The following is a 24,583-nucleotide window of genomic DNA, read 5'->3' as shown; positions in this document are numbered from 1 at the left end:
TGGAACAGTGAAAGCTTCTCAAAACTTGGATGTGGAAGATTCTTATTTTCAACTGAACCCAGACTGAAATTCCCTTGGAATTATACGATTACCCAGCTTTGCTGCTGATGAAGCCATAGGTGGTGATGAGCCACATTTCTCCATATATAAGTGCATGTATGTATATGTTCCTGCATGGTTGTAAGTGGGGTGGGAGTGGGGGTGTGACTACTTGCTGAGCCACAGGAAGATGAACTCAGATGGGGACTGGTATGGAGAAAGGGGACGCTTAATTTTCTCTTCCTGCTAATGCTCAAAATGCTCCTACCCAGTTGCTCTCCAAAGCTAAACATGTAGTCCATCTGCCTTTGTTAGTCGCCCAGTTTCAATTTCAATAACAAGTGTAATCTTATTTATTTTATTTGTTATATATTTATTATTTGACCCATATTTCCTCTAAAAGTTCAGGACGATTTATATACTAGTATTCCTCCTTCCAATTTAAGCCCCACAACTCTAATGCCTGTGAGATGGAGGGTTGAGTAAAAGAAAGCAATCAGCTTGAAGATGCTCAGTAAGCTTCCATAATTGATGGTGGATTTGAACCTTGCTCTTCCAGTCTTCTAGCACTTAAGTAAGGTGTAAGAAGTATAGGAAGAAGAATCATAGTGGCATGGTTTAGCTTTCACTGGGTTCAAGCTTATCCTTTTCCCCTAACTGCTAATTTTCTATATGAGGAGACTTTTGGGAGCCCCTAAATAAAGTCTGAAGTGATATAGGCCAGACTGTAGACTCAGTGAGTTTTTGGCCAAATAAAATATGAATCAAAACAGATTCCATACTTCACATTCTCGGACCAGAATTTCCCCCCTCCCCTTCCTTCGCTTTCTCCTTTCTCCTTTCTCCCTCCTCCTTCTCCCACTGTAGGATTCTAAAGTTTACCCATTGTAAGGAGAAGGATGAAGGGAACAAATTAAAAGATAAAAAGTAATGTATTTTTAACTGAAAGAGGAAAGAGAGCTGCCAAACAAAAGGCAGTTTCATTCTTAACATGAGTTACATATGAGCAAAGAATTAGGACTGAAGAACTTCTGCACGTACATCTAGAAAACAGTGGGCACCTGATTAGCTAGGCAGAGCTGTCGTATGCTCAAAATCTCATTTAACATTCTGTGCAAAGAATAATATTTGGGGGGAAACCAAATATTCAATCCATAATGGTGCCAAATAATTCTGCTACTGTTCCAGGTGATTATCAAATGGGAACTCTCTCTGATGGTTCTTCTTAAATCCAAACAGTTAATGGAAAGAAAAGACATATATGAGCCAAGCTGATTCCACAAATATGAATAAATGTTGGCTTCCATCGTGGTTCTTATCATTATAGGAACTGAGTATCTGATCTGGGCCTTCTATTTTATTTTATTAAGGCTCTTTCTGGAGATTGCTTATAGGCTCCCAGGGTATCTGATAATTATGGAGAAGTGGTCCCCTTATGCAAAATCATTTGTATCCTGCCCAAACCAGTATTTTCAAATTGGAAGCAACTCAGTTATGATGTACATGGGATATCTGGCAGCAGCTGTGCCCAGGAGAACTCAAAGTCAATAGTTTTTCAATCTGTGCACATAATATTCAAGCAGAGCTTCCTTGGACTTGTGGGTTTCATCACTTATATTTGATCAAGCAGTTAGTTTTTCAACAGCTTTCCTTCTGGGCTTGAATACAGATGCTATTCTGGTGGCATTTCAGGTATGTAAATGAATTTTTTTACACAGGTAAGACAATCAGACTGCTGGATCTCATAGCTGGGATCTTGAGTTAAAGCAGGATAAACAGAAATATGGCGTTTTGCTTTGCTTTGTTTTGTTTTGTTTTGTTTTGTCAGTTTATGCATGCACTGACATCCCTCCTTTGAGAAAAATGTATGAAGGCCACCTAGCATTAACACTAAACTATTATAAGCTACCCTCTCAAAATGTTAAAGTAATGCTTGAATAAATGAACCTGGCTCTTGATTCTATAGCAAAGGGTATATTTTTCTTTCTTTGTCTGGATTTCAGCAAGGAGTCAGCTTATGCAGAAATACAGTTAGTTGAGTTACACCAGTGCTGAACTAATCTGAGAGAATGCAGAATATTGGTGTGCGCCATGAAATCTGTTTTGACTCCTTTTTTTTCCACAAAAGGACAGATGTTTGAAGAAGAAAAAACACCTTCTCATTTCTAAAGCAATTGGTCATAATTTCACTGCAGGGATAGGCTACCGGGTGACAGCACCGGTGGACACCTCTTTGGGGACTTGCCAGGCTCTCTCCCCACCTGTTACGGTTTTCATTAGATTCTTTTAATTAAAAGTGTGAATAAACAGGAAGTGACATTTTGCAAACCAAAGCATACAGGCGTCTCAAGCGTTCCGAGATGGCGTTTACATAATCCACTCAATTCATTTAATAAATTCACCCACATACAAGGCTCACACGGAACACTGAATGATAAATAAGCCAAATAAGTTCTGTTTGCACAGCATGCTAAATTATGAATCTACTAAGCAAGGTTAAAATTAATACTTAGTGGTTTGTGCAAATGATGCTGCTAGGTTTTTAACCTGATTGTGTATGCTGTCTGAACCCAGCCTTAGAAAATGGAGGAAGACATTAGGTCAGTACTCTATAGCACTCTACTTGGAAATGTGCCCACCAGGTGAGAGAAAGAATTGAAAGATGACTGGAATGCAGCAGTGTCCAAACCAAGCCATGATGACATCAAGATGATGACGTGTATCATGATATCATTGAGCAAATGACACGTTTATGTAATTCTACCATGATATCTGGCACAAGTATGTAACTCACATTATTTGTGGGATGACATGACTCATTATAGTTTTCTACCTTTCCCACCCTGTGGATACCCATGGCAGGATGGTAAAAAATATCCTGGGAGGCTAGAGGAATGATGGGGACCATTGTCACTACTTTGTCCCATTAACCCTGGCAGACATTTTGTTCTTAAGCCAGTCTCCACAGCAGTCATTTTGTGCAAAAACACAAATTCCAAATGTGTCCACTGGCCCAAAATAGTTGTCTAGCCCTTTCTATTACATTATTAAAAGAAACAGAGGCAGGCCCATGAGATTCATTAGAGCCGTATAACTCAAGGTAAAGAAGGTAGCTTTTTCTTTCAGAATTCATTTATTTGTCAATTTGATGAGCCTCCACTATTGAAGTAACTCCAGGAAGCTTACATGTTAGAATTAGAACATCTACAGAAAAATAAAATACAAAACAATAGTAGTAGATAGCCACACATTAGGGAGGATAACCAACACAAAACAATTACAACAATGAGGGATAAATTACCACAGAATAGATCATTATACTCCATCCAAGGCCTGCTGGAAGAGCTAAGTTTGCACAGCATTATGAATAGGGTCAGGGCCATACAATCTCAGGGGAAATGCTGTTCCATAGGTAAGATGCAGTTATAGAGAAGACACACAAGCTCCCACAAGATGGCAATGCTTTAGAGCTGGGACCTGGAGTATGGCAACAGAAGAAAGATGTTTCCATAGGCAACCAGGGTTTCCAAGCCACACAGGGCTTTATAAATGACATGCATTGCACCTGGAATACCACTGGTAACCAGTGCAGCTTGGAGAACCCAAATAAGACCAAATGGCTGTCAAGACTTCTTGACTTCTACGACATCACCTGTCCAGTCCAGGGTTGAGATGTAAAGCTGGGCATTATCTGTGTACTGATGATACGTGATCCCATGCCAACAGATGACCTCACCTTGCAGCTTCATGTAGGAGTGGGGAAAATGTTGAAGGCCTTGGACCTGATCTCTCCCCATCTACCAATACAAATTGGAACTGGTCCTGGAGGAAGGAAGAGAACCATTGCAATACAGACTCCCCATTCCCAATCCTCAGAGACAGTCCACAAATATACCATGTCCACAAATATACCATGATTTATGGTACAACTGAGAGGTCAAGCAGGAAGATGAGGGTAGCACTGCACCTATCCTGATCCTGCAGAGGCCATTCACGATCCATTTATTTGTATTTCTATCTGTTTAACTCCACTTCAAAAAAAAAATCTACTGTTGAAATGCAGTTATATTTGTACAGTATGTCTATACACTGATGCACAAGGCAGATAGCACTGTTATATGGGCTTTGCAGAGTTTACAAAGATTACATCAGATTTTTGAACAGTTATTTTTGCTTCATATATAGAAGGTACAAAACTCTTTCAAAAATGTTTGGTGAGATAAGAAACCTTCCTTCCTTCACACATTTTATTCAATCATGTGTGTGCATATGTGTCTTTGTATATATACTTTTTCTTGATCTGCTGCTGAACCCTGTTGCTCAGCCAGCATATGAGGATATGCAACTTGGAGCAAATTTCACTGAAAATACATCAGCAGAATTAAATCCATATGCATATTTGAGTCAATCCAATTCTACTGACTTCTAACTAATTCCTCAGTTACATTTAAATACAGTAATATTTTACTGAACCCTTAATAAGTCCTATTTTGAGATACTAAAAAAAGTACAAGATGGTGTGCAAAAAAATAGGACTAGTGGTTTTGCTCTCATCTTTATTCCTGTTTACTGTACCACAAAATTTTTTAAAATGCCCCACGTATTTTCTCTCGTCTCAACTTCACCTTTATCAATTAACCAGCTAGTTTTGTTGATTAGTTTACTAATTTGGAACTAATAAACTACTAGTTTAAATGTTACTGCTCTCATTAAACAATCCTGATTTTTTGTTTAATTCATACTCCACCAATTATCCTATATCCTTTGACACATAGAACTTTCTTCAGGTTGTTATACTTCCATGATGAAAATGATTCCTTTGAGCCTTCCATGTTCTGTTTATCTACATGTGTGGATATAGTTCATGAGCACAGAGAACAAAAGAGTTGTTTTAAAATTATATTATGTAGTTATACCCTAGTTTAATCTTCTCAGATCTGGGAAGCCTTCCAATTGTATGGATTTCAAATCCATAATTCTCAGCAATGGCCATGCTAAGTGGAAAATCTGGGATTTTGTCTGTAGCCAGAAGGTGTTCTGGGGGAAAGTTGCCTTAGCTCTTATTAAGTACTGCATTCAACATTCAAAAATCCCCTCAAGAATTATATAGGATCAGTGTTACAAAAAAACAATTTGTTTACACACACATGTTTTAGATTACTTTTTTCCCCATTAGGTTTGTATATAAATTGTGATACAAACATTTAGTGATAGACATGCATTGCTGTCAGCCCTTCAAGGCAGACTAAATAAGAATGCCAGAGTTATGAATGCTAATCCTACTTTATTATAAGTTTATGGTAACAGAATCTTGTAAGTCTGAATACACTCCCCTCCCCACTTATCTTCATGAGAACTAGGGAGGGTCATGAGACACTTACTCAAATTACATTTCTGCCCAGGATTCAGATTTCTTTTATCTGACCGTTACCTTGGTTGTGGCTGTTCCTCCTGTTCCTCAAGGTTATTCCTACTTCCCAGTACAATTATCTCTTTTGCATTTTGACTTTTTAATTCTACATTAGCTGCCCAGAATTGCTATTGTGAGATTCCCAGCCATATACATTGAATGAATGAATTCAATGTATATGGCTGGGAATTAGTTCAGTGATACAGCCATAATTCTAGATACTCAGATACATTCTTATGGTATCCTACATTATAACCAAACCTCCTTACCTAAACTTGGTGCAACTTACATAGGGATCACTTTTCATTTTACCTCACAACAATGACCCTGTGAGGTAGTCTGGGCTGAGAGAAAGTGACTCACCCAAAGTCATTAGTGAATTTCCATGGCTGATAATGGACTTGAACTCAGCTTTCCCCAGTCCTAAACTAACACCTTAGACGCTATACCACACTAGCTCTCTGTAGCACATTCATTTGCACAGGGTCATGTGTTCTGAATACAGGCAAAGTAATAACCAAAATAGAAGCACTCCTGAGAGAAACAAGCAAAGATTCCATTTTTCTAGGACTGGGAAAGTGGGTTTCCAGCTCCAAGTGCAGCATCTTCCAAAGCTGGACATTCATTATTGCTAATTTATAATAGCAGTGGCAGTTTTGTTATTGCTTCAGTTTATCTTTCTACCTACAGGACATTCATTGTTCTTATTTGCATTCTTTTTTCCTGCTTTTTTAAAAGTTAGTCTAAAATGCAGAAAATGAGTTTTGACAAAGAAATTCCTTCAGCACCACACTGACCACAGGGCATTTTCTGGCAACCAATTTTTCTAGACCCCGTATCTTCTGATTTCACAAGGGGAGAGCAGGCACTTTTGATTCTTTTAGGGTATCAGGACATTAGAGGAATGTGTTTGAGAGCCTGTGGTGCTGGTAAAGAACTAACTGCCAATAAGACCTTCCTTTTTCTGGATGCATCCTGAGAGGTCTCAGTCAATCAATCCTTAGCTGCTTGCTGATAAAAATGTCTTGTCCTGCCCATCTCAGTTCATGCTGGAAACCTCCCATAACCCTTTTCCCTCTATAAAAAAATAATAATCAGGTGTTTTGTATACTTGCAATGGTGCTGATCTGCTTATACTGTGATACTCCTTTATCCATCCAATTACCCAACTCCTGTGTTAGTGGGCTGGAAAGCAGAGCAAGCCAGCCCACCCCTCGGTGACTGCCCCAAATGTTCCATGCAACCCAATGCAGTGAAACATAACAGCTTCTGTGCTTGCAAATGGGTAGCTGTTATAGAACAAACACCTCACAGCTCAACTGAAAGAAACCAGAGTCTAGCACAATAGAAATTCCCCACCAACAATATCCTAAAATCTCCAGAGGATCAACTTAGCCTGTGGCTGGATCTGCACCTCCATCTGGAAACTGCCACCAGTGTACATCCTACTGTATGCCTGTCAAAGCTATGAACCTGGCCAACTTTATATGTTTTGTGGTGCTGGGAGAAGAAAGCCACTTTCCAGGCACAATTAGAGCTATTCATGGAATAACTACCTATACTTTTGAGCTCTGGAAGACTCCTTGTGTGGCAGAAAGGAGTGACCAGAAATCGGCCACCAAATAAATATATAAAGGGAGAATGCAGCTCCTTCCAAAAGATGTGCATCCCCTGTTTATTCAGTAGGTGGCAGTTAAAAGCTTAGATGAGATCTTCTGTCGCCATTGAGGTACTAATAGCAGCTGAAGCAGCAGCTAAAACTACAGCTGGTTCACCACTGAGAGGAAGAAGGAGTGTGACTGGAGGGAGCTTGTCACTCCCTAGCATTAGCATTAACCACGACCCTGGCATCCAAATAGGAAGGCAGAAGGTAAGCCCTTGAACCCCATAAGCAATGCAAAGAGCCCCCCAGAACAGTTGCTGATTGGACATAAAAGAGGAAAAGGGAGCTGAGCTACAGCTGGGTAGAAGAAAATCATCCAGCTCTCTGTCATAGCAAAAATACCCTGTCTGTCTGTCTGTCTGCCTGCCTGCCTGCCTGCCAGATCTTCCTACTACTATGACAGACAAAAACTGAATATAATCAGACTTATTTCCCTCAGGTAAGTTTCTATGTTGTTGTTGTTGCTTTAAATTTAACCATTCTGCAAATCTCTGTTCTATAATGAGCACATGTTAATGCTACTGAACATTACAAATTTTCATCTAATGAAATAAATGTGCAATGGATGTTTCCTTTTGTCCAAGCATTGGAAAAAGGGGTTAAAAAAAAGAGAAAGAAATTATTGGAAAGAAAGGGGGGGATATGGGGAGGGACCGTATGTATGTATGTATGTATGTGTATATGTGTATGTGTTTGTGTGAGAGAGAGAGGGGGGGTATATATTTTGGAAGGCAAAGACGTACTTGCAAGAGGGAACTTTATGTATCTCAGCATCTTTCAAAATGTTCAGAATATTCAGTGATGGGCTCAGGAATTTTGCCTCACATGCCTTGGCAAATGTGTCTGAATTTACTCAAAATGAAAGAGGCAGATACCAGGATATTATTTTAAACAAAAAGTCTCTAGTCTGTTTATAGTAAATAAACTTTAGAGATGGCTTGCCATTTATAAGCCAAGGCATGTCTTAATAACCCAAATAATCATTTGTCCCTAAATCAATTTTAATCAGGGAATGAGGGAAAAATCAGCATTTCAATGATTATTTTGTTCCACATTATTTTTAACTTTTCAAAGAGGAATATGTTAAGAATCATAAGGTCTTTCCTTTAGATTTTGGCATTGCATGTTTTAATACACGTGCCTATCTTTATAGGCATAAGTATTTATGTTTCTGTTCCATATACTCATAGTTTTTTTTAAAAAGTTTGAGTAATAAACTTCCTTGTTTTGACAAAATAAAAATTGAATGTTGGCTGATATTAATACGAATTCTGGATCATTTTTCAATATCTACACAAATCTATACCTCTGTATTCAGAAGAAAGCCTCACTGTATTCAACTGTATTTATTTCTATGTCATTGAGTACTAATAATAATAATTTAGGCATAGCCATTGGTCAAATTCTGCAAAATATAGCTGTCATTTTACTATACAAGATCATTTGTGAACAAGGACTACAGCTCAATAGTGAAGCACAAATGTTCAATTTCTAATCCTAACCAACAAACAAAGAAATGCATACACAGAAGCATTTGAATTTAGCCATACTGGCATCTTTTGCCAAAATCTTGTGTAAGATTTTAACTCCACACTTAAGTTATGAAAATGGTATGGGCATAGAGTGTTGCCTGCAAGAGTGCTACTCTATGACCAAATCTTCTATATTTTATCAAGAAACCCTATTATTATTTATATGGTTTGTTCTTTTTTAAATCTGCTGACTCTGAAGCTCTTTTTTCAGTGTTGTGAAGTGTTACTATGTCATCAATACCTCTTATTTTTAAATTTTCTGAGGGAGTCAACTCAATACTGGTCTAGTCATTCAGAACAGTATAAAAGGGAGCAGCTTTAAACTGCAGGAAGTTTCATTACAGGAGCGTTTTGTAAAAAAACCCAAATTCTTAGTAATAATGAGTAATCTGAATAAACTGCTTAGGGAGGTTACAATACTTCGTACCACACATGTTGGACTACAAATCATAATCAAACCTAACCAGCATAGAGGGGAATTATAACCCAACAGCTTCTGAAAGCCCAATGTATATTTGCTGGTTTGTAGGTTGTTGTTGTTTCTTCGTTTAGTCGCTTCCAACTCTTCATGACTTCATGGACCAGCCCACGCCAGAGCTTCCTGTCAGTGGTCAACACCCCCAGCTCCCCCAGGGATGAATCCATCACCTCTAGAATATCATCTATCCATCTTGCCCTTGGCCGGCCCCTCTTCCTTTTGCCTTCCACTCTCCCTAGCATTAGCATCTTCTCCAGGGTGTCCTGCCTTCTCATCATGTGGCCAACGTATTTCAGTTTTGCCTTTAATATCATTCCCTCAATATCATTCCCTCAAGTGAGCAGTCTGGCTTGATTTCCTGGAGGATGGACTGGTTTGATCTTCTTGCAGTCCAAGGCACTCTCAGAATTTTCCTCCAACACCACAGCTCAAAAGCATCTATCTTCCTTCTCTCAGCCTTCCTTATGGTCCAGCTCTCACAGCCATATGTTACTGCGGGGAACACCATTGCTTTAATTATGCGGACCTTTGTTGTCGGTGTGAGGTCTCTGCTCTTAACCATGTTATCGAGATTTGTCATTGCTCTTCTCCCAAGGATTAAGCGTCTTCTGATTTCCTGACTGCAGTCAGCATCTGCAGTAATCTTTGCACCTAGAAATACAAAGTCTTTCACTGCTTCTACATTTTCTCCCTCTATTTGCCAGTTATCAATCAAGCTGGTTGCCATAATCTTGGTTTTTTTGAGAGTTTGTGGGTTTGTGGGAGCCCCATTGAAATAAATGAGTATTACATGTGGGACTGTTCGACAGAATGTGCCAGATGTTGCAGAGTAATTCCAGTGGGAAAAGCAACTGCCTATGTCTTTTATTGCTCAAACTTTTAAAACCACAATTTTAGCCAAAGATGCCAGCTCTGTAATCAGCCTTGCAGTTCTCAACTCATTTTACAAGATTCAGGCTAGTATTTAGTTTCTTTCCTTGCATTACCATATGGTCTCCTTCAGAAATAGTCAGGCAGCTGTGATGCTCTTGTCCTGCTTGTTATAAACAATACGTAAAAACTACTGGATGATTACCCTAAATTGAGTCATTGTTCTATCTATCTATTGTCTGTCTGTCTATCTGTTGTGAAAAGAAACAAATAGTTACACCTGTAACCACACCTATAGCTATTACAATCTGAATAAAAAATAAAGGATACTTCATATTTTCAGTATCTGCTGCACTGAGCATCTGGATCAAAGTGAGAAGCTAAGGATTATAAAGCATTTCCAAAATGTGGGGGAAAGATTCCAGAAACCATCTTCTAAATTTCTTTACTGAGAGGCCTAATGTACTTTAATTTTTTTTCACCTAATAGAGTAAACTTTGCATTAAGGCTATGGGAAGAGAAGTGAATTAGCTGCTACTATAATGTTAGCATCCTTTCCTCTTTCTAAAATAAATGTTTTCTAAAGTGTAGGAGTTAAGATAAAAGCTCATCAATTTCCAGTTTGCATCAGGTTCCTTTCTCTAAAGCTCAGCAGCTTACGCTAAAACTCAATCTCAAGTAATGAGATTGCATGACTGTTTCTTTATTTTTCCTCCTTAAAGTAGATTTCCAGTGGTTATTGGAAAATTACTCTAATTCCAGTGATTAAAAAAAAATCTCACCAGATTTTATTTTAAAAATATACTGTCCTTTCCATTATAGTCATTACAGTCAACCCTATAAGCAAAACTATTACATTTCACAAGTGATTCTAATCCCCACATATTCCAGACCTAACACAATTTTTGTATTTACTATTTTAAAATTATGTATTTTGATAGTGATCTGTTTTCTTTTTTCAAAAATTCCAAAAGCCCTGCTTTAAAGCATCACATTTATTAACTATTAAAATATTTATTAATTACCCTCAAAGCTAAATACAGAGCTCTAAATATTTAAATTGTTTGATAAACCATTGTGAAATTATTGTCAAGTAAGTTATAAATGAATTCAATTTATTTTGATTTGTTCTAAAAATTAACATTTAGAAATTAGTTTCAGAAAGAGTAGAAGTAAGCATTTGTTTACATACCACATAAAGTATGGATTTTGCTGCTAGGCAAAACACCAGATTTCCAGAACACCAAGAGGGATGGCGCTAACCTAATTATGTTGTCTTATATTGTCTTATTCTTTTTTCATCATCTTTTTTTCCTTGTTTATATATTTTCTTTAAAGTTCAGATTAAAAAAAAGATTTAAAAATATGAGTGGCTAAAGAGATGCCATTGTTCTCATGTCTCGTTTGTGAATTTCCCAGATCTATCTGGTTGGCCCTCAGATCGTGTGACAAAATGCTGGATTAGATAATGCCACTGGCCTGAGTTTCAGTAGGATTCTTCTTTTGTTTACATATCCTTCTCTGGTAGATGTAATGAAATGATCATAAGAAGATGGTCCAGGAATTTATGAGTACTGGAGTGACCGTGTACTCATGAGTCCATAAGTGATGCTGCACTAGCCTAGACTTGTAAGTAATGTGTGATCACTACTAGGCTAGAAAACTACCTATAAATTTTGTGTAAGACACTCTGGGGAAAGCCATACTCCTCACCAAGCCGGATTGGTTGGAAAGCAGACACCCAAGAAATACTGGAACTCTGCTGTATTGATATAGGCTATAATAACAGAATCTTGAAAGCCTGACAGAATTTCTCTTTCCCTCTGTCTTATACCAAAGAGAATCAAGACAGCTCAGTCTTGAGTTTCTTCCTTGCCCATTCCTGTCTTTCCAGGCTAAGCTGATGTTTTTGGACCAGCTGCTGTATATTTTCTTCAAGGCCATCTCTGTACTCCTCTACACTACCATTAGGTGTATTGAAGCAATTAGTTTTGACAGCAGATACTGGGTGCAGAACAATTGCAGGAAGAAGGCATTCAGCAAGTTTAAAGTTAAGAGTCAACCATCTTTCTCCTTCAGTTACAAAACAGGAGGAAGGTGGTATTATTTCAGCTTTTATAGTGGGGCAACAGGATATAAACTGAGCAAATGTAATAAAAAGAACATGAATTATTGGGTTTAGGAATCATATCAAAGAAAGTTTCAAAGCTGTAGCCTGTCACATTATCATAATAAATTTAGCATCTACTAAAATTCTATCATTTATTTACTATTATTATTTTAATTTGCTGCATTAGCACTTGATCACGATCACATCCCAAGGCTTGGGAGAACAATGAAGTTCATACTGCCAAAAGTCAGTATGATCTACAAAGTTCTACATAAAATTAAATAAGCCAAATGAAAATGTTTTTCCTTAAACTGAATTTGAATTTGAATACTGAATTTGAACCCCAAATTTATATTCAAACACCACAATAGATATTAGATATTGCATCTTTATTGTTGTTTCTAAAACTTTTAATAAAATTATTATTAAAAAAAGTTAGTGCATGCTTCTGTGTATGTCTTCGGATTACTTCATGGATAGCCTTAAAAACTTCATCTGCTATTGCCTCTGTTATCCGTTGGCACATGTGATAGCTCAGGAATGGCTCTTCTGTATGCCATTCACATGGATTTTGTGATCATAGCCCTGTTTGATATTTAATCTATGAAATACAGAACATCTGCCTTTATTAAATCTTTGCCTGGTTTGACAGTCCAGTTAACATCATACCACTGAAGTGCTGGCAATAGTAGCTATATTCTGAATTAGTCCTCTCTTCAGTCTGGCAGTCAGGAGATTATGATAGCTTTCTGCAAAACAGATGCTTTACAATATTATTTATGTAATTTGGGTCCTTGTCATTTGCTGAAGTCCAGTGCTAGATGGCACCTTTACAAAGTAGCACCCTCAGATTTGTGGGTGGGTAGCCAGGCTGAGAATGAGTCATAATTCACCATTCTTATGATTACCTGGACCCCTTTCTGGCATGCTGAGTTTAGCATTTCTGTATTTGCCTTTACTTTAGCCTGTTCCAGTTTAATGCCTTCTTTTTGTTAGTATTTCTACTAACTTTGTATTTCTTGAATTCTCAAACATCTGACTTTGTTGAAATGAATATTTGAGGACCTGACTTTTTAAATACCTGTTTTAATTGTATGTTCTTTCTCTGTGGTGGCCTGTACAAATATAGACCTCAGTTCCTCAAATGTCTTCTATCAAGTGTTGCATAGTGCAATAACACTTCAGAAGCAAAACACAATCCAAAGGGCATGCATTTAAAGCAGTATCGACTGCATGGTATTTTAAACGTATATAGGTGTGTGCTTTCTTCATCCAGTGGTAGGTATCAAAACTCAGCTGATGCATCAGATTTAGAAAATTTATATGTACCTCTTGGTTCTTCAAAGAGTTCCACTTGTGTTGGGACGTGATAATGCTCTCTTTGAATTCATTTGTTTAATTCCTTGGGATCCAGACAAATTCTCAGACTTCCATCTTTCTTGAGAATTATAACTGTGAATTATAACCATGAAATGAGCCTTTTCAACTGCTCTTCAGTAATTGAATAATTATTGAATAATTACTTTGCATTCTATCCTATATAGTTCTGCTTCCAGCTTTGATTTAAAAGATACTAGTACATTGCTCATACCATGTACTACTAATTGTGCATTTTTACTAAGAGTAATTAGTACAGTGAAAAAAAAAACCACCTTCATATCCATGGGAACATTTTTTTTCTCTGATATTTCTAGATTGACTGAGTCAACCTAATTGTCCATTTATAATTTTTCAGATGTTGCTGAATGGTTCTTTGTAGATTTGGTACTACTAATACATTTATATCATATAGAGTGCCATTCCATTTTAAAATAAGTTCAGACCCATGTAACATGGGTTTTGGTTCCTCAACGCATATTTTATTTATTTATTTATTTATTTATTCATTCATTCATTCATTCATTCATTCATTCATTCTATTTGTATGGCCACCCATCTCACAGACAAATTACTTTTTATAACTCTCTTTAATTTTGGACACATGGTTACTGAATACAGGTCTGGCTTAGACATCAATCTGTTGTATTCACTTTCAGCAATTAGACTGACTTGCACCCCAGTATCCATTTTATAAGCTATGGATTCTGTTTTCCTTTTGATATCTCATTATGTTTGCATTCATTAAGCTATGAAGAAAATTACCTTCACAGATGCATATTCTTTGACACTTCTACATATATTTCTGGAATTGTTTCTATAAGTTTGCACATTTTATCCATGTGGTTATACTTTCCACACTCAGAACATTTTCCCCTGTACACTTGACCATAAGGATAGTTCATACTGTACTGGTAGCATTGGCTGCATACACTTTGCCCTGTTGCCAAGCTTTGCTGTCTGCTGCTTCTTCCTTTGTTACAGCCAGATCCATGCTTCAAACTAGAGTTTGCTGGTCTTCTTTGTTTCCATTAAGTTTGTATAACAGATGATTGCCAATATTAGCACTGCTGTGTCCCATAATCTTCAATTGTGAGTGAACAACTCCTGTGTTTGGCATATATTGATAGTATTTTCTAGAGGTAAGTTTATCTCTCTAAGAAAGTATTCTGGCTCCCTCACATTTCTTATGCCCCAAACAATTTAATATTGGATCAAATATTAAATTAACATGCCATATTCACTAAGCTCACTCTTTAGCTTCAAGTCTTTCAATTACAAATATCTCTACAATCCCAATGTTCTTTTTTAGGTATGATCTGAAGACAAATCCTTCAGACACCCTTATATTTCTGCATTAAAGTTACTGCATTAAAGTCACTTCTCTTTTCAGGCATAAATATAAGTATAAATATCAAAAGCATTTCTGTTAGGAAAAATGCTCTTTTCTTTCATTCTCTTTTTCATGACAACCAGCTGCCCCCTTACACAATATAAATCTTTGTTAAAAGCATTGTCATTGCTTTCACTTTGCCAGTAAGCTTCAGATTTGGTGGTGGTCTCAGAGCATCTTCTCTTTTCTTTCAAGGCTGTCTGTGCTGGCTACCAAGTAATTCTACAATTGGCCTTCTGGCTGTGTGGAGTCTCTCTGATATGGCAATGGAATAACCCTCAATTTTTCTTTTAGGAAACTACCAGAAAGACATATCAATCCCCATTTTTGCCAAACCTGAGTCTCTAGGATACCATTGCTGCTGCACAGGCATTCAGCTTCAGTTCTGATATCAAGTACCCAGTGTGTAATCTGTCCTAGGAACAGACAGTGGGAGTGTTTTCTGTTGCTTCTGTGGGCCTGTTAAATAAGAACAGTGAGAATATTTTAATTGATGATTGTATTTGTAGTGTTTTTATTTTTATATATATATATATATTTCTGGTTTACAAGGGACTTGTAGACTATAGTTTATAGTTTTATTGTATGCCACCCAGAGTCACTTTTTCATGAGATGGGTGGCCATATAAATCTGATGAATGAATGAATGAATGAATGAATGGCAGTGATTCAGTCACTGAGGGTGTTTTTCATGATGATGGAAGAAACTTGTATGATTCTTATTCCCTATGCTATTAATATATTTCAAGGTTGTCCAGATGTTTGGAGTGAACTGATATGAACATAGAGATGATTTGCTGCCCTTTGCCTCCTTTTTGTTTCAATTCGGGGAAGCTGTTGAAATTCCGTGAAGGTTGAATGTGGCAAACAAGGAAGGTGGGGATGTCTGTTCTTTCAAAAGGAGCAGCTATCACTACTATAGAAACATAAGAAGAGCCCCCATGGAATCAGGCCAACTGTCCATTTAGCCTGACATTCTATGTTCCTGAATGGCTAGCCAAAGGCATTCAGGAAGCTTTCAAATATTTATAGGAGGGAAATAGGCCTCTTCCACTGTTGCTCTCTAGCAGCTGATTTTTAAGATATGTTGACAGTGATTCTAGAGGTAGTAACAGCTACCAAGATCAATAGCCATTGATATCTCAAGCCTCCCTGACTTTGTCCAGTCCCTTTTAAAACCATCTAAATTGGTCTGAAGGCACCCTCTGCCCTTGAACTGGACACTGTCTGCCCTTGAGAATGAACAAGGATTGCCTTTAGCCTGCAATTCTAGGGGACTAATTCCTTGGCATATCATATCCTTCTCTTGAGGAGCCCTGTGCAGTCAGAATTATCTTCAGTATTGGTTGTTGCCTAATATAGGTAACATTCCTGAATCTAGAGTATTAGTTGTTTAGTTCAGAGTGGCTTGAACAGCTAAGATTGGTTGGGAATGAAATGGTGAATCATCCATTATTCCCCATTTAGGGGTGGGGGGTAGTAATAGGGACTTAACCTCCTGACTCCTTTACCTAGCATTTCTCTATTTCTCCAGTCATTTGTTCCAAATGGAAGTAAATTTTCCCTGCTGGTTTTGAGGGTATAGGATTCTGGAGCTACAGTGGGACTGGAAAGGCAACTCTAAAGCCACCCCATCCTACCTCCACTTTTTTTCTCAGAGGATATAAATGCTGTTACTGCTGGCCTCTAATTTTACCCCCATGGAGTTGGGGGCATGCGGTATACAAACTAACAGAACCTTTCTTTGATAATGGAAAGACAATTCAGTCTATTCTAACCTTTTTTGGATTGCATGCAAGGACAGAAAGAATTGTACCATGGGGATCTTATTAAAGAATCTGCAGTACTGCAAGATTTGTTTGCTCAGAAAAAACTCAGAAGAATTCTAACTACATTTCATTAAATCTGACATTTTTGCTTCTTAGCTAAATTTAGTATGACTTGGCTAGTCTCCTAAACTGTATTAAGTTGATTCAGGAAACTTTGTTGAAATTATTAATTCTTCTGATTGGAATTCTGCTTAAAATGCATTTCTTTTATAGGACAGTAAAAATGGAACAGATCCACCAGTGAGATTTTGCATATGCATAGGGCAAAAGCTACGCTTTGATTGGTTTCTAATGCTGCAATCCTATTTTGTCTACTCAGAAGTAAACTCCAGTTTGGTGGAGTTCAGTTTGGTGGAGTTTAATCTCAGGTAAGTATGCAATTGCAACCTAAGCCTCTTTTACTCTCAAGATGGGCAACTGACATTATAACATGTCCAGATGTGCAACACCTGCCCAGGTTTTATTCTATTCGGAAACAGGGCACTGAAGTCTTATTGGCATTTTGTAATATTTGCATGTACAAAATCTGCAAGTTGTGTATGGATGGAGGCAGAGCTTAATTTCCAAGAGGTGGATTAATTAATTAATTAATTAATTAATTAATCCAAAAGACTTATATGACTCTATATGACTGTCCATCTTATGAAACACAAATCTGAGTGGCTCTCGGCAATAATAAAAAATCCCCAAAACAGTAAAAGCACTTCTTGAATATGAGATGTGGAAGAAAACAAGCTGCAAAGATGCTCATAAAACCAACATCCCCAGTCAAAGGCGGGAACCCTTCTGGGTCTAACAGACACATTTGGAATTTTGAGATAACGTTGTGGGTGCACTTACATAATGGGTGCCATTAAATAGGATTTGTGTCTTCACAAAATGTGTATTGTGGGGGAAGGCAACTGAGGAGGAAACCAGGTTGGAAGACTGCCTTAGAATACCCTGATTTTATTTTCCTTGGTGGACCACCCTTCAGTTATGTGCTGTAGAACTCCTTCTTCCCACAAACACAGGAAAGGAGTATAAAAATTCTTCTGAAATCAGCCTGTTTAGAGCCTGTAATTAAAGTGTTCATTACAGAGATTCTTTAATCATTACTTGAGCTGACTAATGAGAATTGTAACGTTAGACTTATCTTTTTCAGCCATATTTAGCAATTAAAGTACCTAAGCCTTCAGAATCAGAGCTCATAAAAGCAATTTAAGTACAGTGCTAATAAGTCTGGCAGCATGTACAGAGTATGATCTGCACATCTCAGAACAATCTTTGACATTTTTTGCTTCAATTTTCAAGTTCTTATGGTTATTTTTTAAAAAAACTTTAATTTGCATTTTGTTAATTTAGTTTGAGTATATGCATTTTTTCTCATTTCAATTTGCATTCATATCCCAAAGCTGCAGTGTCGCACAAGTTCGGGTCAATTCCTACACACATTCAAGTCCTTGGAGAGGAAAGTGTGCAAACATAAAATGGCTAGTGACAGATGGGAGTTCACTGTCTCTCAAACGATCTTTGTAGCCCCAATCTAATTTTCAGGATAGCATCTGAATTAATGCCACAATCCTATAAATACTTTCCTAGGGTTTCTAGAGGGGTAACTGCATTATTCAGTAGAAGCAAAAAACATTTAAGAATTTTTAATGGATAGTGACTTATCCATGAACGTTTATATGACAATAGCCTGTTAGTCTTTATGATGCCACACAACTCTTGTTGTTTATAATGAAATATGGCTGTTATTGTTGATTATTGTTTTCTTTTGCTATACCAAGAGTTGCACTGTTCAAGTTGGGTGGCCATAGACATTCAATCAGTAGACCTTTTAAGTACCGTGACCATATCTGGGCTGCAAAAAGCCAGACAACCACAAGATGACAGCAAAGACACTTTGCTGCTAGCTAGTAGTCCTGATTTTTGCTGCCCCAAAATGGCAGCCCTGTACTTAAGTATACATGCATACTAGGTCTGAACAGTAGAACACCCTTAGCCCATTAAGAATGAACTTTAATTAATTATTTGACTGGTGGCATCGGTATATGTTTGATTGTCAATAAAACAGTAGGTAGGAATACAGAAAGTTGCCTTATAGTACGACCATTGATCCATCAGATCCAATGTCATATACCCTGATGGGCAATGGCTTTCCAGGACTTTTGCTAGGTCCTGTCCTGTCTAGAGCTCATACCTGGGTTCATATGCAAACAAATCAGAAGCTCCGCCACTGAGCTGTGACGTTTTCCTTTTTCAAGGGAAAAAAATACTGTATCTATTTAACACACATAGACTGCATAACAATTTCAGAGGCTGACCAGAAATTAGAGAGAACGTCTTCCAAGATGGCACCTAATATCTATTTATTCTCTTCGCATGTATCTATGATGAATTGGGAACCATTTTTATTTAAAGAGTTTTCATCAAATAAAATAATAAATTAATTCAAATTATATTGTGTCTACCAATAGAATTCAGAAATGCAAAGCTTGCAGGACTGGATATTTGGGTTGATGGTTCATTGACAGGGAATTGGTGGAATTAGCCCCTCAGGATATATAATAAAATTTACTGTTAGCCTGGAAATGGAATGTGAATAACTGGATGTTTTAAAAAGAAGACAGAAATGTGATGACAAAATTGTAAAACAAGTATAGAGCATACTAAACCCTCATGGGTCCTTAGTCATATCAGTCACCATGGAAAATGCAAATGGATGTGCCTGAGTGTTCAGTTCAATTTCCTTCTCTCCATCCTCATGTCATCAACCTGTTGTATACACTTTGGACCAAAGATGCATCATCCTATCAGCCTTGTTCTTTTAGCTGTTACCATGACTACCACATTATTATCCTCACAATTGTTTTTTCCTGCCCCTTCTAAACCCTAGGCTTAGTAGTTGTCTCATGGATTTTGTCAGTTTTATTTTCCAGGGAAATTCTCCTTTGGACTGCCGATGATGTTGAGGATGTTGTTGTTGTTCTATTATTATTATTATTATTATTATTATTATTATTATTATTATTATTATTATTATTTTCCTGCAGCTGCGTAGTCTCATGAACTAAAGACATCTTTGTCTTTGCCTTCGCAAGGCTTTCCTTACTTTCTCTTACCATTTTCTCCATTCTTTCATCTTGAAACTATCCAAGGAGCTACGATTCTATTGGAGAGGGATAACTATAATGCTATCTCTGTTTTGCCACGTTAGGTTGAGCTGCATTTCTATTTAAATGGCTCAATTAAGCAGTGTATTGCTTTTACTATCCGTTTTGTATCCGCCTTAGAATGCTTTGAATTTTTTCTCAGGACACTTCGATATAATCACTATTTGCACTCTCCAATCCCTCAAAAGCATTTTGCAAATGACTCATAATAGCCTTCAGTTCTACAGTCTACTGAGGGAGTAGGTCTTGTAGGACCTACTAAGGTGGGTGAAGTTCAGGGACAATTTCAATGGGGAAATTGTGATTCCCCAAGCTACGTAGAGGACAATGGTCCAATATTTTCTGCTGGAAAATTGTTACAGGATGGTTCTTGTGCTGCAGCTGAGCTGGAAATAAATAATCTCAGCTACCATAAAGAAATAGCAGCAGGGGATCTGTGCAGAAGTAGAGACTGGAACAACATAAGCACTTCTCGTGGAAGTAACCTAAGGAAGGCTTTATTAAGATAGAAAGTTCTTATCTTTAAAGTGAGATGAAAGGATTTACCTGTATTCTATTCTTTTATTGGTCTGTTGACTTTGCTTGGCTCTCACTGCTGTGGAATTCTGATTTTTAGAAACCTTTAATCCTGCTTAATAACAGGTTAGGAGGTTTTGTAGCCTGTGCAGCATTTAATTTCTTCAATTTCTTTTTCCCTTGATAGATCCCTTTTTGTGTTACCAATAGTGCATATGTGCATGTGTAAACTCTGAAAAGGGTATGTGTAATTTAGTCACTCATTTCCTTTTAATGTAATATTTTGTTGATGTTCACATGTACTTTTATGATTAGCAGAGTACTACACACACAAATCATGTTGGTGTTTCATTAATGCACATGAATACACATGAATGCAATGGTTTCTCAACACGGGTTCCGATTCTGCATATCAGAAATAAAACAGAGAATTATTTAGGATTATCAATGCATCCATTTCACTTCAAAAACAAGATCAAGAAGTTCAGAATTCCCTCAATCTGAGGAGAAATTTAATAGATGATTTCAAAAAATCCTTGATGGAAAGTTTCTGAAATCTAAAATCATGGATAATATCACATCCTCTTCATATTGCATTGCATACTTTTAGAATTGATATGTAAGATTAGTTACAAATAGAAAATTGCCATAAAGTAGGCCAGTGAACTTCATAATTCCAAGCCTAATTTTAGACTAATCACTCTTGTCTTTCAGCAAACCTCTTGATACATGTTTAATTTTACAGTGTTTATTAAAATATATTTGAAATTAACAGGATAGTGTGGGTAAGAATAATGAATGCTTGCCTGTTCAAGGCAGTGCCATTATTCTCTTTGTTGAGGCAAAGAGACAGTGTAAGTTGTGTGAATGAAGCAGTTTGCATCACTTTAATTAATTTAATTTAATTTAATTGATTTAGGTGCACTTTGAAGCCTCTGCAAGCCTCTTATCTCCTCTATCATTTGCAGATTCAGGAGAAGCTTCTGCACCAGTACAACAAAAGTGAAGAAGCCTCTTCTTGCTTCTGGAAGAGATAAAAGATTCTAAGAGGGGTCTGTTAAGGAAAGTCTTATCTTGCAATCTCCTCTTAGCAAGGCAAAATCCAAAGCATCTTCCAGTTTTTGCATCTCCCAATGAAGTTTGACTAGTTCAAAAACCAAGAAAATAATTAGATGTACAAATATGGCTGTTACCCTCACTATATACACAGCAATGGATTAGGCCTGGCAGATCTGTACATTTTTTCATCATCATATTTAACATTCAGGAGATATATAGCTTTCTGTGTGAATATGATAATAAATAAACATTTCTACTTTACAACCTGAAATAAAGTACTCATGATGATTTCAATAAATTAATAATTACTATTAATTCACTGATCTGATCTGTATTGCAAGTTCCAGGTCAGATGAAAGAGACTTTTTCATGGTTAAGTTTCATGACTTTGCAAACTGTTCTTCTCATAGGTTTTATTCTGAGATTTTTGATAAACTATTTAAAAATAGATTATTAATATGCCTTTCATATTTTTCCCACTGCAGGCTTTCTTTGCTGGTTGAAAAAAATTAAAAAACATGCCGGAACAAAGTAATGATTACAGGGTGGTTGTATTTGGAGCAGGAGGAGTTGGCAAAAGTTCACTGGTCTTGAGGTTTGTTAAAGGTACTTTCAGGGATAGTTATATCCCTACAATTGAAGACACCTACCGGCAGGTGATCAGCTGTGATAAGAGCATATGCACTTTGCAGATTACCGACACAACAGGGAGTCATCAATTTCCTGCCATGCAGCGCTTGTCTATTTCCAAAGGACACGCATTTATTTTGGTCTATTCAGTCACCAGCCGGCAGTCTTTGGAGGAACTGAAGCCCATTTATGAACAGATATGCCAGATCAAAGGGGATACAGAGAGCATTCCAATCATGCTGGTGGGAAACAAGAATGATGAGGACCACAACCGAGAGGTACAAACCACTGATGGAGAAGCCATGGCAAAAAAATGGAAGTGTGCCTTCATGGAGACCTCAGCTAAAATGAACCACAATGTGAAAGAGTTGTTCCAAGAGCTGCTGAATTTGGAGAAACGTAGGACTGTGAGTTTACAAATCGATGGCAAGAAAAGCAAGCAGCAGAAAAGGAAAGAAAAACTGAAAGGAAAGTGCATTGTCATGTGAAAAGATCCTTATTCTGGAGCAGTCATGTAGATGCCTTCTTCTGACTGTGCCAGGTTTCATGCCCCTAAGCCATGGGAAAATAGGTGAAACTGTTTTATTAATAGCAATCTTGAAAGTACTTGAATCAAGCAGTTGCTTGAAGCAAAAGTACTTTCAAGAAGTTGTCTTTTCATAAATTAGCCATTAACGAGAACAAAAAATTGTTCCAAAGACCCAATGGTGTCTAACTTCTAGATCATAAACAATGATATATCCATAAGAAAGGACTTCCACTAGCATTGCTATTGCCATGTAAGGATCTGGTAATTAATCATTTAAAGATATATGCTAGTGTTATATATAGAATTATGAAAGATGTACATGTGTGTGTGTACACACATTCATACACACATATTTGGCAAATTTAATTTAATTTAGGCATTAGAAAATATAACTTTCCTAGACTGTAAGTTTCTTCCTCTTCTACTATGTCCTGTCTTGTCTTATTCTCACCAATCCCTTACCCTGCAAAGTAATGTATGGAATAAGTGAGGTACCTCTTCCTTCTGTGATCAGTCTTGTTGCCAGGAGAACTGTATGGGCAAGCTTCAATAATCTTCAGCTCTACTTGCAGGTAGTTCAGTTCAGAGATGGCAGTTCAAGATGGTATTATTAGAAAATAGAATACCTGGGAGAGGAAATTTTTTTAACCAAAGGGTAAAATTAAACAATGTTTCTATAATTCTTAACTCTCTATATATTTATTTCTACCAAATACCAAATAACACTAATGATGTTCTGTAATCTGAAGAATTTCTAGTTTATATGGGTATCGAATGAATTACAGTTATAATCTGTCAGTTGTGAAGAGTTAAATAGTCCCTGGCTTGCCATTCAGAGTCCAGATATGACCCTAAGTTCAGAGGAAGATACACACCCTTGCTTTGGAGAATAGTGTAAGATCATTTTAATCTTATTTGCAAACAGATGTGGATTCAAGGTAGGCAATTTTGGGCTAGGCTTCAAGATGTTAAATAGACAGCTGAAACCTCTGCATTTATATTATAGCACATGAATCAGAACATTTATGGTTTTTTTAAAGAGAATATAAGGGGAATGGGGTCTTTTGAAATAACATATTAATGTTTTGACAAGTACATATATCAAAAGTGAGGCAATAGAGCAAAGTATTCACAAAAATAGCATGTATGTTTCACTGTGAATGTCACTGAAGAGGTGCTTTTAATGCATTGTCTGCTTTTAACTAGGTATTGCTCATGATGATTTTAATGCCATGAACCCTTCCATCTTAGCAGCCCCAAACAAATTTCTGTTTTGCACAAAAACAGGATTTGCAGACAAGCAAGAGCCTGCCATATGAAACCATAGCTCATTCCAAATGGAACATCTTTTCATTTTTTGCAGAGGAGAAATAAAAATGGAAATAAAAAGCGAAAACAGGTGAACCTAAGATGGAGACAGATGTCCTTTACAAATGTTTGATCTTGGTAGAACAAATGCGTGTGTGTCTGTGGGGGGGGGGTGTTACAGCAACAACTTGCACCTCTGAACTACACACAATCATTTGAACAAGAAAATCTGTCTTCCAATGTTCCAGTAAAGGAGGGGAGGGGGTGGAATACTACTGTAATAGTGCCCCTCCCATATGGTTCTTTGTTCCAGACTGAATGCCGGTGATGATTAATGGTATCCTCTCAAATGTGGTGGAAATTATTTCAACACCCATTCAGTGCATTTTGAAGCATTTGTTTTCAGGACATCAAAGCATATCAAAACATCTTCCTCCACATTTAGAAACTATAGATGGATCCAATGGCTTCCTTTTTTCTGAGTCAGAATCTCCAAGAGAAGGAAACCAAGAGTTGGGTTCACACAACATGCTCAATCTAGTCAGTTAAAAACCTAGCTGTTGATTTAACATAATATACTAAACTTTGTCAACCTTTGTAGCTTACCTTGATGTCAGAACCCATCCAATTTGGTTAGTTTATGATTTAAGGTATTGTATGAACCCAGATAGAGCTAACTCAT

General features: G+C 37.2%; 1 protein-coding gene across 1 annotated transcript; it reads left to right on the top strand.

The window, feature by feature from the left end:
* The first annotated feature begins 7,165 nt into the window (after positions 1–7,165).
* DIRAS2 (DIRAS family GTPase 2) lies at positions 7,166–23,142 on the top strand. The gene is made up of 2 exons (XM_063295247.1): positions 7,166–7,319; positions 21,920–23,142. Exon 2 carries the CDS (start codon positions 21,953–21,955, stop codon positions 22,550–22,552), a length of 600 nt encoding a protein of 199 aa, XP_063151317.1. The 5' UTR covers positions 7,166–7,319; positions 21,920–21,952; the 3' UTR covers positions 22,553–23,142.
* Positions 23,143–24,583: the final 1,441 nt, after the last annotated feature.

Source organism: Candoia aspera, chromosome 2 (genome assembly GCF_035149785.1).
Source record: "Candoia aspera isolate rCanAsp1 chromosome 2, rCanAsp1.hap2, whole genome shotgun sequence".
NCBI classification, from domain to species: Eukaryota; Metazoa; Chordata; class Lepidosauria; order Squamata; family Boidae; genus Candoia; species Candoia aspera.
This window is presented reverse-complemented; position numbering and strand designations above follow the sequence as displayed.

Excerpts from the sequence above, each read along its gene's own strand:
- DIRAS2 (XM_063295247.1), top strand. The coding sequence starts at position 21,953 with ATGCCGGAACAAAGTAATGATTACAGGGTGGTTGTATTTGGAGCAGGA.